The sequence below is a fragment of the Thamnophis elegans genome, chromosome 12 (assembly GCF_009769535.1).
Source record: "Thamnophis elegans isolate rThaEle1 chromosome 12, rThaEle1.pri, whole genome shotgun sequence".
NCBI classification, from domain to species: Eukaryota; Metazoa; Chordata; class Lepidosauria; order Squamata; family Colubridae; genus Thamnophis; species Thamnophis elegans.
Window position 1 is genome coordinate 22,643,661 of NC_045552.1, and position 19,088 is coordinate 22,662,748.

The 19,088-nt window shown below is 46.4% G+C and overlaps 1 protein-coding gene and 1 long non-coding RNA gene across 5 annotated transcripts in view; one reads left to right on the top strand and one right to left on the bottom strand.

Moving 5' to 3' along the window:
* The window catches only part of MAP7D1 (MAP7 domain containing 1), a 102,397-nt gene that overhangs the window by 47,598 nt on the left and 35,711 nt on the right, over nt 1–19,088 (top strand). For 2 of the 3 annotated variants that reach the window (XM_032227411.1, XM_032227410.1), the window contains exons 2-6: nt 1,179–1,598; nt 2,112–2,180; nt 8,445–8,608; nt 9,278–9,392; nt 14,372–14,482. In XM_032227411.1, the coding sequence (XP_032083302.1) occupies nt 1,179–1,598; nt 2,112–2,180; nt 8,445–8,608; nt 9,278–9,392; nt 14,372–14,482 (879 nt within the window). The remainder of the gene's footprint in view (nt 1–1,178; nt 1,599–2,111; nt 2,181–8,444; nt 8,609–9,277; nt 9,393–14,371; nt 14,483–19,088) is intronic. The other variant, XM_032227412.1, reaches the window with a different exon arrangement.
* Nucleotides 1–19,088, bottom strand: part of LOC116515406 — a 90,247-nt gene that overhangs the window by 29,684 nt on the left and 41,475 nt on the right. For both annotated transcript variants that reach the window (XR_004256246.1, XR_004256245.1), the window contains exon 2: nt 188–319. This is a non-coding gene — a long non-coding RNA (uncharacterized LOC116515406). The remainder of the gene's footprint in view (nt 1–187; nt 320–19,088) is intronic.

A 19,088-nucleotide genomic window follows, 5' to 3' on the forward strand; every position in this document is an offset into this window, starting at 1 on the left:
TCTCTCTGTCTCTCTTTCTCTCTGCTCAAACTATGGGTTTGGGGTGTGCCTTGGAAGGAAAGGAATGGGGGAGGGGCTTCTGGGGGAGTTGGGGTCACTAACAGCTCAGGAAGCCCTTGAGAAAACGAGATGAATCAGTCCTAAGAAATGACGAGAGCAGCAAAACAGAAACTATGAAAAATCATACCTGTCTTAGGTCAGATGATGTTTGACAGCCCAGCTGGATGGCTTCACTCCCAAAGATGGCATCTGCAATCCAAGCTCTGTGGGGGGGGGGGGGTGTCGGTCTTTGGCAGCTTCATTTGGTCATGCCATGCTTCTGAAAGCAAATAGAGGTTTTATAGGCACCTGGCACAATATTTGATTGGCGGTCTTGGGTACCCACACTAAAGAGGATTTGATGACCATGTTTTCTTCACAGTGTTGAAGAAATGGTTTGGCCCTCCCTTTTGGGGGCGGCTGTTTTTTTTAACTTTCCGGTCGATTGTTTCCCAACTTTGGCAACTTTTTTTAGATGAGTGGACTTCAACTCTCAGAATTCTCCAGTCAGCTATGCTCTCTTTGCTCAACCTATGTATTTTGGGGGTGCCTTGGAAAGGGAAAAATGGGGGAGGGCTTCTGGGGGAGTTGGGGCCATCCAGAGTTCAGGAAGCCCTTGTGCAGGAGGGAAGGAAATGAATAAGTCCTAAGAAATGACTAGAGGGGAGGAAACAGAAACTGGCAAAAGAGATGCTAAGAAAAAAAACAATAACCGAAAAATAGCTGGCTGGAGAATTCTGGGAGTTGCAATCCACCCGTCTTAAATTTTGCCAAGTTGAAAAACACTGTTCCAGTCTGAATCCACAGCACAAAGCTTTCCTCGTGGTCTCCCATTCAAGGACAGCCCTTTGCTTGTCATTCCCTTCTAAAACAACATGTGTAACTTTAGATCAACCTTGTCAACTTTAAGACCTGTGGACTTCAACTCCCAGAATTCCTCAACCAGCAGACCTGGCTGAGGAATTCTGGGAATTGAAGTCCACAAGCCGAGCTGGCTGAGGAATTCTGGGAATTGAAATCCACAGCTGAGCTGGCTGAGAAATTCTGGGAATTGAAGTCCACAAGTCTTAATGTTGACAAGATTGAGACCCTGGCCTTAGATTATATTAGCCGCTGAATGAAATTTGTCTGTCTTTCAGCTTCCGGTGGGACCATGTCAGAAGTGATGCTGCCACCTCGAAATGACCAGAAGCCTCCCCTGATGGGGAAGGCAGAGGCTCAGCCAGGCCGCCGGACCCCTCCAACCTTCCCCCCAGCAGCCCCACCTCTGCCAGCTGCAGCTGTGACACTGCCAGCTCCAAATGAACTCCCCAGTGCCAAGAATCCCACCACACCGGTCTCAGAAGCAAGTTCTGCCTTCCAGATTCGCCAGCCCAGCCCCCTGGAAGCTGACCCACTTCCAGAAGCAGAAAGCTTGCCCCCTAAGAGTGATCGCCCCCCACCCATTGGAGCCCCGAGTCCGCCTCACACGGAGGAGATGCGTGGCAGTGCCCGCCTGCCACCCAAGAGCGAGCAGCCTCCCCTTGCCCAAGGTTCACCCACTCCCAGGGCAAAACAAGGTAGGTTTTGTTGTTGGTGGAACCAATCTACAGAGGGGATCTGGGGGGGATGCCTGGAACATTGTTGCCCACAAATCATAAGGGCGATTTTTCCATTTTGCACCAAAAAGTCTATTGTTAAGTTAAGCAAACTAATTGTCTCCTGCAAACTCCACTCCCCTTTCACTCCTCTTTTATTTCCTCTGGGAGGGGCCATTCATTGTCCACTTGTGGCCTTACTCCCAAGTCGACCCCTGTTCTTTAGCTGCTCCCTTCGTCTGGCAACTCTGCGCATGCGCACACTGGGAACAGGCTCCAGCTGTTCGTCTGCCCCACTGATGTCTGACTCTAAAAGCAGCTGATAACTGTCAAGACAGCTCTGTCCCCCTCTCTGCCTCTGACACAGAGCCCTCATCCGAGCCTTCCCCAGACTCCAGGACTGGCTCATGTTCCTCCCCAACCTCCTCACTGTCTGAATCTGCTGCCATCTAACATTCTCTTCATTCTTCTGATGCCTTTGTGTTCTCCTTCCAGATTCTCAGAAGGCCCAAGCAAGACACAGGATGGCCCGAGAACGTCGTGAAGAACGAGCCAAACATCTGGGTAAGAAGGAGGCCATTTAACATCTGCACCACAAGACTTTGTGAAAGGGGTCGTCTCACTGAGCCATGTCAATCCTTGGAATCCCGATTTACACTCTGATTCTTTCAGTTTGACTCGGCATGGCTAGATTCCTCTCTTGCCCAGCCCTCCACACAAAGGATGGAGATGATGGGAGCTGCCATCCAATGCATTTAGTTGACTTTTGGAGTCATCTCATTGAGCCCCACCCTTTGGCCATTAAAACCAGATTTATGGTCTAGTTCCATAATGGCAAACCTATGAAACCCTCTCTGCGGGCACGCCAGCCGTAGTCCCAGCCCAGCCGTATCATGCATGTGGGCATGCCTCCCACCAGCCATTTGGACTTCAGGTCCCTGCCTGTGTGTGGGGCAGGCTGCATGCATTGGGGGAGGTGCTCACATTGCATTTTGGGGCCCCACACCCAATTTTGGCTTCCAGGTTGGTGCAGGAGACCTTTCAGGGCCAAAATGGGGCACGGGGGTGCCATGCGAGGACCTGAAAAGCCTGCTGCACCAACCCAGAAGGAAAAATTGGGTGAGGAGGGCAGGTTACATGCGCAGAGGGGCAAGGGACTGCGGGGGGTGGCACGCACATGCCAAGGGACTGCGCATGCATGCACAGGGAGCGGTACATACAAGGAGGTCAGACACGCAGGGGCAGGGGGTCGCACATGCATTGCATTATGGGTTCGGGCACATGCACACGTGCATTCTTGGCACGCAATGACAAAAAGTTTAGCCGTCACTGATCTAGTTATTTCACTTTCTTTTTCAACCTGGTGTCCTCTAAACGATCCGACCAGGTTCCTATCCACATAGGATGGGGGATGATAGAAATTGTCATCCAGTGACAAGGAGACTCCAGATTCAGGAAATTCTGCCCTTGTTCTCTTTGAGACTAAGCCTAACAGGGGGAAAAATCAAGACTAACATGCTTTTCTTTCTCTTGTACTCTTGGCCAAGACACTTAGTGTTTGTGGTGGATTGTGAACAAAATGTTCTTTCATTCTTTTCTCCCGAAAAGGAGAATGAAAGTGGGGAAGCATCTCCAAATGACTGGATTTACACAGAATATATTAAGTCATGGAAAGGATTTGGGGATCTCCCCCCCACCCCCGTGAATCCCAAAATTTGAATTTATCATTTACTTAAACGTTTTCTTCCTCCCCCCCCCTTTAAAAAAAAGATGAATTCTAGTGTTGTTGACAGTTAAACATAACAACAAAACCAATCGCTGCAAATCAAGTGTAATATTTTCCTATCAGAATTGTAGAAGAATTTAGTTAGTTCTCATCCCCCTCAATCAGTCATTTAAGGCATTTGGTTACATTCCAAAAAAAATGGGGATAAAGCCCCCCAAAAACCATAACATAAAACCCGTTAATATATAAAATCAAGTAAAATATAGTAACAATCAGAGTTTTCAGAGTGGTGTTCGGCCGGTTTTGAGCAGTTTGCCCGAACCGGTAGCAGAAATCACAGGTGAGTCCGCCCACCCACTCTGCTCTATGCTGTCCTATATAGGCATGTTTTTGAGGGTGGGTGCATGCATGGAAGGTCCGTGTGCGAATAAAGTGCATGCTCAGAAGGCACACACACAGCGAACCAGTGGTGATGAAATGTGCAACCCACCGCTAGTACCATTTCCAACACCTTTCTTCTACATCTTGATTGATTGATTGATTATATTTATATGCTGCCCTTTCCCCCCGAAGGGGACTCAGAGCGGCTCACAATTCAAATCAGGGAAGGGGGGTACAGACAAAAAATAAAAGACGAAACATAACAATACATAATTTAAAAACACACAACAGTCATACCATTCGAGACGGGGGCAACAGCTCTTTAGCCCCAGGCCTGTCGGAACAGCCAGGTTTTAACGGCTTTGCAGAAGGCCTGGAGGGTGGTGAGGGTTCGAATCTCCACGGGGAGTTCGTTCCAGAGGGTCGGAGCAGCCACAGAGAAGGCTCTCCTCCGGGTAGTCGCCAGTCGGCACTGGCCGGCGGATGGAATTCGGAGGAGGCCTAATCTGTGGGATCTAATCGGTCTAGTGGAAGTGATTGGCAGCAGGCAGTCTCTCAAGTACCCAGGTCCAATACCATGAAGGGCTTTATAAGTGACGACTAGCGCCTTGAAGCGTATCCGGAGACCAATAGGCAGCCAGTGCAGCTCGCGGAGGATAGGTGTTACGTGGGTGAACCGAGGTGCACCCACGATCATTCGCGCGGCTGCATTCTGGACAAGCTGAAGTCTCTGAATGCTCTTCAAGGGCTGCCCCATGTAGAGCATGTTGCAGTAGTCCAGTCTAGAGGTCACAAGGGCTTAGACAGAAGGGTTCCTGGCGATAATGCAAATCACTCAGGAGCTTCAGAAACAGCTGGTCCAGATAAACCAGGTGATGAATCCTTAGGTTGAATCTATTCTGGAGAAAATCAGAGTCAGTTTTAATGCTGCAACAGCTCAAAAACTGGCTTCCTCAAATTGGCTATCATGAGATGCTTACTGTATTTTTTGGAGTATAAGACACACCGGAGTAGAAGATGCAGCAAGGTTTTGAAGAGGCATTTTTTTTAAAAAAAAAAAGTTTTTGCACTCTGCAACCCCCCCCCCCCCCAAAAATGGCCTGTTTTTCCAAAAATGGGCCCAGCTTTTTTTTTCCCAAAAAAGGGATGAATAGCCTTTAGGAGGCTTGTAGAGTGCTCCTGGGGGGTTGGGGCCCCCAAAACGAGCAAAAAAGGCCCATTTTCACGAAAACTGGCCCATTTTTTTTTGTCAAAAAAGGGCATGGATAGCCTTTAAGAAGCTTATAGAGTGCTCCTGGGGGCTGGGGGGCCAAAAAAGGGCCGTTTTTCACTCATTTCTACCCTCCCCAGCCCCCGGACCTCTCTGAAAGCCTCCTAAAAGCTATGCATGGCCATTTTGGTGAACGGGGCAGCGTTTTGGAGGCCAAAAATGCTGTATTCAGTGTATAAGATGCACCCAGATTTTCAGCCTCTTTTTTGAGGGAATAAGGTGTGTCTTATACTCTGAAAAATATGGTACTCACCTCACATCTCTGATTCTAGGTAATTTTCAATTCAAACAGAAGCAGGTTCAACAAACCAAAAAAATAAAACCACCACACAAACAGCATAAAACGTTGAAATGATAGCTTGTTTGACTCTTTTGTTCAAGCCCATTATACTTATATTTACATTATTTTTAAATTTCCTGTTCAGAGGTGGTATTCAGCCAGTTTGGACTGGTTCGGGTAAACCCATAGTGGGCACCTGCCACTATCCCGCCCACACACACACTCGCCCAGGCTTCATGACGTCCTATGTCACCTCGTTTTCGACACCCCCACAAGCAAAGTGCATGTGTGAAAGGCCACGGGCATGCGTGGAGGGTGCGGGCGCTCACATTTGCGAACTGGTGGTAAACTTCTGTGAATCCCACAACTTTCCTAGGTGTATGTTTTTCATGGGTGAATTCAGTGTATCTCAACCATGGCAACTTTAAGGTGTCTGGGTTTCTTAGAGCTGGGAGTCCAGACAGCTTAAAAGTGCCAAGGTTGAGAAATATTGGGTTATCTATGATCCAATATTTTCTCTATATTTTTGAAGCATTAAAAACAGGTCTTGAAATAGGTCCCTGCATAAACAGCATGTCTGAAAACCAGGCAAGATTGCAATGGGGCCAGAATCCCAGATAATATCTTTCAAGTTAAACAGTAACTGAAGAATGCCTAGCAATAAACCTCAAAAGATGGAAAAGTAAACTCATCTTTGAGAACAGATAATTGCACTTTACAAAGCAACAAGCTTGCAAGATATCGTTGCTGACGAAATGTGTTCAAGGGCAAAACCTTGTAAATTCCATTCAACCAATATGATAGGATAATCCTATTTGCTCAATATCCAGGTAAATTCATGTCCAATAGCCATTCCAAATTCACATATTAAGAAATAGGAAGATTGATTGCTGAACCTGCTATAAAACATAATAACTGAATAATAAAAAACTGATGTTCTTTCCCTTCCTACTGCATGGGATATATTCTGAATTTCTAATCATTCCAGGCAAGGGGTTCTGAATTAAACATAATTGGCAACATAAATTGCCCCAAGGAGGGGATGCACCATAAATAATCACCAATGATTTAGGAGTAGGATAATTCAGATCAATGCAAATCATAAAAATTATTAGAGAAACCCAAATAAATTTCACACACACACACACTATATCAAAAACTTTGGAAACTTTCAGCATCCACAGAAATCAGGGAAAATCTTGTATATTTTCAGTTACAGCAAGAACATCCATTTTTATTTAAAGTTGGTAGTTTGTATAATCCTGGCCCTAACCTAAGTAGGATCCATTGTTCTTGGAAGAGGCCCTTGGAATCACTGGCTAGAATTCAGGCATCATGTTCATTCTTTGTTCGCTCAACCAAGTCTTTATTCTCTACATTGTAATTGTTGGGTTCTCACAACATTCTGCATCAAAGCTGGTTTCCCGTTCAGTGTGAACTTATCCTTTGGGAAAATCATGTGTGGGAAGAAACTACAAGCCCTTTCCTTCCTTCCTTCCTTCCTTCCTTCCTTCCTTCCTTCCTTCCTTCCTCCCTTCCTCCCTTCCTCCCTTCCTCCCTTCCTATCTTTCTACCTCCCTTTCTCTATCCATCCATCCATCATTCCCAATGTCTTATAGATATATTGGACTACAATTCCCATCATTACCTCTTTCACTTTTCCTTCCTCCCTCCCCAATATCTTTCTAGGTTTATTGGACTATGATTCCCATCGTTAGCTCAATGCTGGAGAACCTTAACTGCCCAGTTAGCCTGTGTCTCCCTCCCCCGCCCCAGTGTGTTCTGAAAGGGAGTGGGGGAACAAATGGGAGAGAATGGGAACTCATGGATCCCGGGGTGGCTTAGCCTTCTGTCATGCCTTTCAGGGGGATGCGAAGCCTTCCAAAGGCCAGAGCTCCTGGCCCTCTCAGTTGCTCTGGGGCTCTGGGAAGACCTCTTGCCTAAGGAGGCTCCTTTTCGCCAACTGGAGGATCTGTTGCCTTGCAGGGTGGTCTTTTCTGCTCCAGGGCCTCCCTCTAGCCCCCCCCAGCTCTTCCCTCCCAGCAGTGGGGCTTCACCCTGTGCCCCTTTCCACTCTCCTTCCCCAATTGTCTGGCCTGAATGCGCTTTTAAATGCCGCTTCCCATTTCTTTTGTGTTGAGCCTTTGGGACCCCTCCCCTCCCTCCTCCTCTCTTGCTTTCTCCCCTCTGGCTCAGCAGCTGTCACCAGCTGTGTGGGTCACTCCTGAAGCTGGAGATGGAGTTGCTGCAACACTTGTTCCCCTATCCTCCCTCTCTCCTCTCTTATTCCTTCCTTCCTTCTTTTGTCCCTCTTTCTTTCTCTTTTCTTCCTTCTTTTCCTCCTTCCTTCCCTCTTTCTTTTTTCTTTCCTCCCTTCTTTTCCCTTCCTTCTTTCCCTCCCTTTTTCTTTCTTTTCTTTCTTTTCTCCCCCCTCCCTCTTTTTTCTTTCCTCCCTCTTCTTTCTCCTTTCTTCTCTCCCTCTTTCTTTTCTTCCTCCTTCCTTCCCTCTTCCTTTTTTTCTTTCCTCCCTCTTCTTTCTCCTTCCTTCCCTCCCTCTGTTTTTCTCACTTCTTCCTTCTTTTCTTCCTTCCTTCCCTTTTTCTTTTTTCTTTCCTCCCTCTTCTTTCTTCTTCCTTCCTTCCCTCATCCCTCCCTCCCACTAGACTCTTTCAGGGTGCTCAAAATCAGCATGTGCAAAAATTTTAATTTTTAATAAAATAAATATGGATCAATAGAATCCTTATAAACACACACATTTTGTGGGGTATAATGTTGAAAATGGAAAGAATCAAGAAAGAAAGAAAGAAAGAAAGAAAGAAAGAAAGAAAGAAAGAAAGAAAGAAAGAAAGAAAGAAAGAAAGAAAGAAAAGTTTAAAAAACAGGGCTGTAAATAGAAGGTATGGGATCCTTGGTGCTCTCTGAGCCTCGTTTTCTTGCAGACGTTTCATTACCCATCTAGGTAACATCCTCAGTGCTAAAGCTGGTTGAGGTGCCTTTTACAGGGTGGGCTTCATCCAGCTGGCCCTATCAAAAATGCAAAAGCACCACATTTCACGCGGAGCTAACGTGCTCCAGGAGTGAGCCTGTGGGCTTCCTGGGTAGGAGGCATTCTGTGTACGGTGCCTCTAAACCTCACTGTGTCTCCTTCTCTCTTTGATCCCCTGTGAGCAGCTGCCAAGCGGGCAGTGTGGCTGGAGAAGGAAGAGAAGGCCCGCATGTTGAGGGAAAAACAGCTGGAAGAGCGACGGAGACGGCTGGAAGAGCAGCGAGTGCGAGCAGAGAAGCGGCGAGCCGCCCTGGAAGAACGCCAGCGCCAAAAGATGGAGAGGAACAAGGTCAGTTTGAGATGTTCTCAAGTTGTGGGCCAGCAACGTTTGCTCACTCCAAGGCTACATTGCCCTGAAAGGTAAACCAAAGCAAAGGCAGCTTGTTTCCTCCACGCTGCCTCTCCCACTTCTATTGTTGTTGTTGCTAGTTGCAAAGTCATGTCCGACCCATCGCAAACCCATGGACAATGTTCCTCCAGGCCTTCCTGCCTCTACCATCCTCTGAAGCCCATTTGTGCAAGCACACCCCTAAGTTGCATGATTGGCAACTGAAAATATGGAATTAAACCTCCACCTTTCCCCCTTTTATGGGACACGGTGGCTCAGTAGCTAAGACGCTGAGCTTGTCAATCAGAAAGTTCGGCAGTTTGAATCCCTAGTGCCGCATAATGGAGTGAGCTCCCGTTACTTGTCCCAGCTCCTGCCAACAGTTAGCAGTTCAAAAGCAGGTAAAAAATGCAAGTAGAAAAATAGGGACCACATTTGGTGGGAAGACAAGAGCATTCCGTGCGCCTTCGGCATTTAGTCCTGCCAGCCACATGAACACGGAGATGTCTTCAGACAGCGCTGGCTCTTCGGCTTTGAAACAGAGATGAGCACCGCCCCCTAGAGTCGGGAACGACTAGCATACATGTGTGAGGGGAACCCTTACCTTTACCTTTTCCCCTTTGTGTTCAGGAGCTCTACGAAGCCGCCATCCAGCGCTCCGTGAAGAAAACCTGGGCTGAAATCCGGCAGCAGCGGTGGTCATGGGCTGGGGCGCTGCACCAGGGCTCCCCCGTACACAAGGAGGGTGAGTGGAGGCCCTGCTTAGCTTGTAGGACACAGCTCTCATATTCCTTGGGGGAACAGCAAGCACAATGGGCGTGGTGCGGGGGGGGAGGCTTGGTGCCTTTTGCACGGCTGGGCACTTTTGCACGCGCATGTCCTTGGGACGAGGAGGGGCTTCTGCACCCTAGTTTATAGTTTGAAATTATAAGGCAATTCCTTCCCTCCCTCCCTCGATCCCTTTTCCACTCTTCCTATCCTTCCTTCCTTCCTTCCTTCCTTCCTTTCTTTCTTTCCCTCTTCCTTCCTCCCTCTTCTTTTCTTTTCTTCCTTCCCTCCCTCCATTCCTTTCCCACTCTTCCTATTTCTTTCTTTCTCTTTCCTCCCTCTTTTCTTTCTTTCTCTTTCTTTCCATCTTCCTCCCTCCCTTTTCTTTCTTTCTGTCTGTCTGTCTTTCCTTCCTCTGCATATAGAACAGCAGTGCATTTCTTTGCAGCTTTGCTGGGGCCCATTGTCCATTTTCAGTGGACTTTTGACCGCTTGGCACCTTCAAGCTCCCACTCTGCTTCTTCTCTTCTACGCCATGTGCTGCTCAGAGCCTCATCCATCTTTCTCCTCATTGGTTGGCAGTTTCCACCATGCGGCTACATTGGGACCAAGGCAGAAAGGGGCTGAGCCATAGATACAGCTTGCCCAAGACGGCACTGCTGAACAGAGCATATTCTGTCCTTGGCAATCTTCCTATCGGCAAGAGTCTTTGGGCAGGAATGGGCTGGAGGGTGGGAAACTGAAGGATGAGAATGGGAAGTGCCAGTGGTGGGATTCAACTAATTTAGCAACCAGTTCTCTGTCCTGATGACCAGCTGGGTGGGCGTGGCCAGGGGGTGTGACAGGCAGCACTCTGCCTTCTGCACACCCTTGGGAATGAAAAATGGGCTGCGGAGCGTGTGTGTGCAGTACACCCCTGTGCCCCATTTTAGGCCTAGGAGGCCTTCCTGCACGTACCAGGGAGCCAGAACAAGGCACGTGGAAACTCCTGGGAGGGGTGGGGCAGGGCCAGCCAGTCTTTGGAACTACTGGTTCACTGAACTGGATGTAAAATTAACATTTCATTCACCCAAACCATCGAGAACCAACTGAATCCCACCCCTGGAAGTGCCACACTTCACACTCTGGGCATGTACGGATGCTACAGGCATGATGATACCAAGTGGACATAACCACGTGTGTGTGAACAGGGCCAGGGTTTTCTGTTTTGGTGGGGTTAGGAAGTGTTTTGGGGAGTGACCTGGGGGAGTAGCGTCATCTCAGCAATAAGAGGTGTGGACTTCCAACTCCCAGAATCCCCCAAGGCAGCATGCTGCCCTATCAGCGGAGGGGGTTATACGATCACAAGCTCCTATGACTGGAGAGAGAAATGTGTAATGCAGAATGCAGGATGACAAAGTAGAAACTTTCTGGAAGGGCTTCAAAAAAAACCCAAGTACTATATTTTTCGGAGTATAAGATGCACCGGAGTATAAGACACACCAAGATTTTTAAGAAGCAAAATTTTTTTAAAAAGTTTTTGCACTCTGCAGACCTTCCTAAAATGGCCAGTTTTTTATCAAAAAAAAAGGGCATGCATAGCCTTTAGGAGGCTTCCCGAGTGCTCTGGGTGTGTGTAAAAACGAGCAAAAACCGGTCCGTTTTTCACTCATTTCTGCCCTCCTCAGCCCTCAGGAGCATTCTGGAAGCCTCCTAAAGGCTCTGCACGGCCCTTTTTGGTGAAGGGGACGGGGTTTCAGGAGGTCAAAAATGCTGTATTCAGTGTATAAGACGCACCCAGATTTTCACCCTCTTTTTTGAGGGGAAAAGGTACGTCTTATACTCCAAAAAATACGGTAGTCCTTGACTTATGACCAATTCGGAAAAGGGAATTTAAGACCCTGATCCAAAGTTCTGATCATCAGTCACCCACCCATCCACTCCATAGTCATATGTCCAAGCACTTTAGTTGCTTGGTAACATGGCAGCCTTTACAGCTATTTGTAGCATCCTATAATCCCATTTTATGACAGTTTTCAGCAAAACAATGTCTACAGTGAATCATTAGTTTACTGAATGACAGCGATGGGCACAAAAGAGGTCGTATTTTATAGACGAGCTTCATTACAATCATATTTCAAGGACTACCTTTAAAAGAACAGGCATAACTGATTCAGTAGCAACTTCCTGGTTGCCTGTGGCGATTAATAATTTTCTATAGGCAATCAGGATATTGTTATTTACCATTCTGCTGTGCTCTTCTTTAACTCTCTGAATGATTGGAAATGGCTGCTGATCAGGATAAAAAACAAACGTTTCAGATGTTCAAAGCACTTCGTATCTTTATGAGGAAGCTCTGTTGGCCAATGTATGGATAGGTGGAAGCTACATCTTGTTGGGAAGTGAATGGTGAACTTGGTGGCTTTTGATCTCATCTTCATTTAGCAACCACAAACAGGATAAACAACTACTGTATTTTTCGGACTATAAGACGCACCTAGCTTTGGGGGAGGAAAACAAGAAAAAAAATCTGCCTCTGCCTCCCAGCAATTTGCCTCCTTGCAACCAACAGCCTGGTCAGCTTCAGCACAGCCTGATTTAGCATGAGGAGCTGATTGGCGATTGGATTGGCCTCCTGGAATACTGCCGAACAGCTGTTCCAGGCTGTGGGGATTGCCGCCTCTTGCGTCCCATTTTCGGCTTCCATGCTCCTTATTTTTGGCTCTGCATGTCCCATTTTTGGTCCATTCCAGGCGGCGGGATCGCTGGTGCTGCCTATCCCCGCCGCCTATCCCCACTGCCTGGAACGGGCTGAAAACGGTATGCAGAGGCTGAAAATGGGGCGCATGGAGGCAGCAATAGGCAGCAGTGGTGATGGGCAGTGGCTATCCCCACAGTCTGAAACAGCTGATAGGTGGTATTCCAGGAGGCAGATCCAACTGCCAATCAGCTGCTCATGCTACATCAGGCTGTACTGAAGCTGACCAGGCTGTTTGCTGTTTGCTGCAAGGAGGAAAATTGCTAGCAGGCAGGGGCTGAAGGGTGGAGGCCGGTGGGTCGGCGGGGTTTTGGCAACATTAGCTTTATAAGATGCACAGACATTTCCACCCACTTTTTTGGGAGGGGGGGGAAGTGCACCTTATACACTGAAAAATACAGTAAATTGTTAAGCAAAGCAGTTGTTAAGTGAAATGTCATGATGTCACAATCTTAACTCCTTACAGACCTGCAAAGGTCATAGATGTGAAGATTAGTCACTAAGTTATTTTTTCATCATGTTCTAACTGCAAATTGTTATTAAACAAGGCAGTTGCAAAATGAGGACTACCTGTAGGGCTCTTCCGAGACACTTTTCAGAGTGAGCGGTTCATTAATAAATAAATAATGTTGAGCAATATTTTGTCTTTGCTGAATTCTCCAAAATAGGTCAGATCAGTGCATGAAATTGCTCTCTCTAACTAGTTTGGCCTTACCGAATAAGTTAAATACTCTTCAGTGACTGGATGTTATTTATTGCAAAATAGAAATAGGATATATAACATTCAAATAATTATCTGCAATGAGTCTGTTTTTTTGGCAGAGATAAATCCTGTGATTCTATTATTACAAATCTTCCACCAATATTGGCAGCTAAATTGGTTTTGGGTTTAGGAATTTTGCTTTGGTTTTAGACAAAACTGGGCCTGTTGTTCCATGTGGTTTTAGGCAATAGGAATTCTACATCAGCTCTTATTTTTCAGCCTAGAATACTTATAGAGACCCATACAGGATGCTACCAGTGACCCAGTGTGCAGAAAAATTGTCCAAATCATTCTTTTATGTTTACATTGCCATATGAAACAACGAAAAGCAAGTTCCAGAGGCATACTTTGGTTGGGTTTGTTCACAAAACACACTTAACCAGCTGACGGAGTCATCTTATACTCTGGATTGGTTTAATACTTTGAATCGGAAACTAATCCCCCAAGTCGGATTCACAGAACACATAAAGTCACAAAAAAAAGCCCTAACAAGTTTAAAACTAGTTAGGCTTCTCATGTTGTGCAAATGGCTGCTCTAGTTAAGTCTGTAACCATCAAGTTAGGCATTGTTAGGGAAGCACAACTACTTTTTACTATGAACATTTTTAGAGTGCTTTTAAAAAAATCATCTACTTGGTCAATTTTTCAAGACGTTGGCTTGCAGATAGCACAGAGGGTAAACTAACCGCCTCGCTTATTTGTTGTGGCCCTGGAGTAAAAAGCCAGGGTTTGTTTCAAATTCTGATTGTGTCCTATAAATGAACGCTGAAAATGCTTTCAGGTTTTGTCCTTCCGAAACTCACGTCAATCTGAAAACGCTGCTTTGCTGTCAATCCAAGCTATTTGTGGTTCAGCTTCGGTCTCTAAAAAGGAACCTGCTTGCTGGCTGGTTGAGCCTCCGTCTTGCTGATCTTTTGGCCATGGCAGTGTAAACATGCTGTTAAGTGTGCCCAAGAACCTGATATTTTAACATCTTCTATGAAGGCTGTCATCTGTTGCATGCTTTCTGTGGGGCTCAGCCTTCTCTCAGCTGGATGGGATCTGAGTCAAAGTCAGCTTGTAACAAGAAGGAGCTGTGAATAATGTCTTCGCCTCCTGCTGTTGTTTGTCTGCAGAAATGGGGGGGGGGAATCTCCAAATCAGAGCTTTTGCCAGTGGGGCCTCTGGGAAGGGCATAGCCCTGCCAGAAGCCACTGTGCCACCACATGTGCTAATTTGCTTTCTGCCAAGCTCACTTAGGCCTGTGACCTCAGTGGGGACACGAGGCTGCGAATCAGCACATCAAAAGGTGTTTGTAGCCCGAATGAAGCACCCTAATGGCTTTCCCTGGAGAATCTCGTTTGCAACTCATTGCATTCACTGCATGATCCCTGCTGCTGCATGCTCGCACGTCCAGCAGATCCCCCCACCCCCCACCCCGCTGCCCTTAACACCTGTGTGTCTTTTCCCTCTGTAGGTGCAAGCAGGTGCTCCCTCTCTGCTGTAAATCTCCCCAAACATGTGGACTCTATAATCAACAAGCGCCTCTCCAAATCTTCCGCCACTCTCTGGAACTCACCCAGTAGAAGTAAGAGACCCTTCTGGGGACCTGCAGCTGTGTCATAGCGAGGGATGGGAAGAAGGGGGCCCCAATTTTAAATCCATCCTATCAATACTCCTGGAACTAGGTGACAGGGGTAAACTGATAAGAGAAGAAAGAGAGAGCGAGAGAAAAGAAAGAAGGAAGGAAGGAAGGAAGGAAGAAAGGAGAGAGAGAGACTTTAGACTTTCTAGTACTATCATGGCGAATCTATGGCAGGTATGCTAGAGGTGGCATGCAGCACCCTCTCTGTGGGCATGCACATAGTCGCCAGCTGTTCTTCTGGTTTCCCGCACACATATGCACGCCGGCCAGCTGGTCTTCACGGGTGCTGGAACGCCAGAATGTGGCCAAAACCCAGCCGTTTTGGGGATCTTTTCTGGGCCATTTTTGGAAAACAGCCCGGAAAACAGCCTGGAAGTGGCCTGAAAAATGGCAGAAAAAAAAGGCATGTGCCAGCTGGTCTTTCCGGTTCCGGCACACGCACGCGCACACACAGGCACATACCTGTGTGTTCCGGTTTGAGCACTTGGTCCCGAAAAGGTTCGCCAACTCTGTTCTAGTATATGTGTTAGACCAGGGGTGTCAAACTCGCGGCCCGCAGGTGGGTGCATCATACGCTGGCCACGCCCACTCCCGGGTTAGCGAAGAGGAAAAAGTTGCGATACATCACGTGACGACGTGAGATTCACACTTCTGTGTTAGACCAATGGTTTTCAATCTCGGCACCATGAAGATGTGTGGACTTCAACTCCTAGACTTCCCGAGCCAGTCATAGTGCCTGGAGAATTCTGGGAGTTGAAGACATCACCTCAAGTTGCTGAGATTGAGAAACACCGTTTTAGACAAGCATGTAAATGCAGGATGAAGTGTTCCACATTTTTTAAAGAGTCAAGGTCCTAGGTCTCAATGGTTACCAAAAGAAGCATGAATTTACCAACGGAGCAATGTTTCTCAACCTTAGCAATTTTAATATGTGTGGATTTTAACACTCAGAATTGCTGGCAGGGAGATTTGGGGAGTCTACACCAGAGGTGGTATTCAGCAGGTTCTGATCAGTTTTGGAGAACTGGTGGTGGAAATTTTGAGTAGTTCGGAGAACCACTAAATTTCACCTCTCACTGGCCTCACCCCATCTATTCTCTGCCTCCTGAGTCCCAGCTGATCGAGAAGGAATGGGAATTTTACAGTATCCTTACCCTGGAGTGGGGTGGGAATGTGGTTTTGCAGTATCCTTTCCCTGGAGTGGGATGGAAATGGGGATTTTGCAGTATCCTTACCCTGGAGTGGGGTGGGAATGGGGATTTTGCTGTTTTCTTATCCTGGAGTGGGGAGGAAATGGGGATTTTGCAGTATCCTTCCCCTGCCAAGCCACGCCCACAGAACCGGTAGTAAAAAAAATTGAATCCCACCATTCCACACACCTTAAAAGTTGCCAAGGTTGAGAAAGCCTACAAAACAGGATGAAATTTTAGCAAACGGCAGATGGGGCTCAGTAGAATTTTAAGAGATTTGAGGAGGGGGAAAATGGCCAAAAATTATCAAGTCCATGCAGTTTTTCAGTAACGCAATTAACGTTTCTGTTCACCTTTTCTGTTTGTTTATCTTGTGTATTGCTTGAGGTAGACTTCAAATTTAAACGTTAGTTGAATAACCCCATAGGATTCACAGCAGATTAATGGGAATTGCATGCCCGCCCCCCAAAAATGTGCTTACTTTTTTCTCCTAGATTTTAAGTAATCTGTAACTATGTGAGAGCAGACCCTTTAGAAGAAACAAATCTCACCCTTTCCTTCCTTTTTCCTCAAATTAAGGCATTACACTTCTCATCTGTATCAGTGGTGGGGTTTAAATAATTTAACAACCTCTACCCTAATGACCAGCTGGGTAGGGGGGGCTCGGTGGTCATGGCTAACTCAACGTCACTCAGGTTGATGGGCGCTTTGCCTTTAACTGTTACAATGAAATAAGGATTAATCGGAGAGGCAGTTTCTGTAAGCAGGGCAATAAAGATTAAGCTAGAAGCAACACCAGAATGTTTCCTTCCTGCCTTCCTTACAGGATTAGCCCTGTAAAGTGGGAAAAAACAAAAGAAGATTTCTTCCAACAACCGGTTCTCCAATCCGATTAGAAAGTTAACAACTGGTTCTCTCAAATAGGTGCGAATCGGGGTGAGTTGCTGCTGGCGTTACTGCCAGTTCGCTTTGCTTGCACATGCACAGTTGCCTGTAAATTATTCTGCGCATGCGCAGAACATTATAAAATGTCTAAAAACCATGCTGGCAATGGCATGGGCAACCGGAGAACAGGTTTGGGGGCATGGCCAGCCTGCTGTCCCTACTAGTTTGATGACCCAGTCCCAATTTCCACTATCCATTTGCACAAACCGGTGCGAACCGGTAGCAACCCACCTCTGGTGCGAACTGCCTGAATCCCACCACTGTCTGTAGTGCTTGCAAGTTATTATCTAACAGGCAAAACTATTTCTCAAGAGGAATTGAGAATTATTGTCTTGTTCATTCGAAACACTTTCTCACCGAATGCATTGCTGTCTGATCCAAGGAGCAGTTAAAGACCTCAAATAATTTGTGATCCAACTCAAGCATTAAACTATTTTGATTCCTCTGGTCATAGTTTGGGGAAGAAGACATGATAGGCTGGGCTTATGCATCACATTAAGCCAGATATTGTGGGTTCTCAGTCAGAGCAGGCAGTTCACATTTCCTGTGGAGTCCCAGCAGAACTTAGATATTGTGGTATATTTAGGAAGTCACAACCAAACAGGATTGACCAAACAGAAAGCGTAAGCCCTGACAGACCACACCAGAGACCAGAGGGGACTGCTCAGTTGCTCAAATCTCTGTGCAAATCTGCACAATTTGGTATGCAAACTGAGTCTCCTGGAGCCATTTAAAGGCATATCCTCTCCAGAACATTTTTACAGGAGATACATGTAGACCTTGACTTATGGCCACAGTTGGGGGCCATTCCTAAGCAAAATAGTTGTTAAGCGAGTCATGCCTGATTTTATGACCTTTTTTGGCATGGTTGTATTGAAACTTGACTCGATACTCATGAATCAATTAGGGCATTTTTAGGAAACCTTACACCATGTTACGAACTTAACAACCACAGTGATTCCCTTAACAACAGACCTTTCACTGCAGTTATTAAGTGAATCATGTGGTCACTAAGTGAATCCAGATACTCCCCTCCTATTGACTTTGCTTGTCGGAAGCCAGCTGAGAAAGACACAAATGGCAGTCACATGACCCAAGGATGCTACAACCACTATAAATACATGCCAGTAGCCAAACACCCAAATGTTGATTACCGTATTTTTCAGAGTATAAGATGCACCCTTTTCCCTCAAAAAAGAGGCTGAAAATCTGTGTGCGTCTTATACACTGAATACAGCACTTTTTGCCTCCCAAAATCCCACCCCCTTCACCCAGAGGGCAGAAACTAGCAAACCCCCCCCCCCCCGCAACCTCCCAGGAGCACTCTATAAGCTTCCTAAAGGCTATCCATACCCTTTTTTTGGACAAAAAACGGACCCGTTTTCTGCTCGTTTTTGCCCCTGCCCCACAACTTCCCAGAAGTACTCTACAAGCCTCCTAAAGGATATTCATGCCCTTTTTTTGAGGGGGGGGTGGACTCGTTTTCACGAAGTTTGTAGAGTGCAAAACCTTTTTAAAAAAAATTGCCTCTTCAAAACCTTGCTGCGTGTTATACTCCGAAAAATACGGTATGTGACTTCGGATGCTACGAGAGTTGTACGTGCAAGCATCTCTTCAAAGTTGCTTTTTCTTTTTTAATGCTGTTGTAACGTTAAATTGAGGTGGGCCAGTTGTTTTCGTGGTATGGTGACAATAACTTGTAAGGATTATCTGTACTAGACAAGAAAGAAATGCTCACTAATCTCAGTTTCATCTTTAAACTGTAGTAGGAATTAGGATTAACCCTGCATTCCCGCTTTGTAATATGAACACTGTTATATCCTCACTGTTGACAAGGATAATGCATTTGTCATCCCACCGAGGACTCAGTGTGCAGGTAGTCCTTGACTTACAACCATTCATTTAGTGGCCGTTCGAAGTTACAATGGCACTGAAAAAAAGTGATTTATGACTGTTCTTCACACTTACAACGGTTGCAGCATCCCCATGGTACGTGATCAGAATTCACAGATGCTTGGCAACTGACTCACATTCATGACTGTTGCAGTGTCCTGAGGTCATGTGATCCCCCTTTGCCACCTTCTGACAAGCAACGTCAGATTCACTTAACAACCATGTATCAATTCCCAACGTTGTTCATAGTGAGAGAAGTGAGGGGAGTGCATTCCACGCATACTGTCGGATCTCAGATTACTGCAGCAGGCTTGGGAGGGGTGCATCTCATAGGGGAATGTGATTTATGACACAGATTGAGGGGAGGGAAGAAACGGGGGTAAAGTGCAGCTATAAATCAAACAAACTTAGACCTGACTGCGAAAAGATCTTGCCTATGATGCTCCTAATAAATGACTAGTTTTGTATTGAAACTTGACTCGATACTCATGAATCAATTAGGGCATTTTTAGGAAACCTTA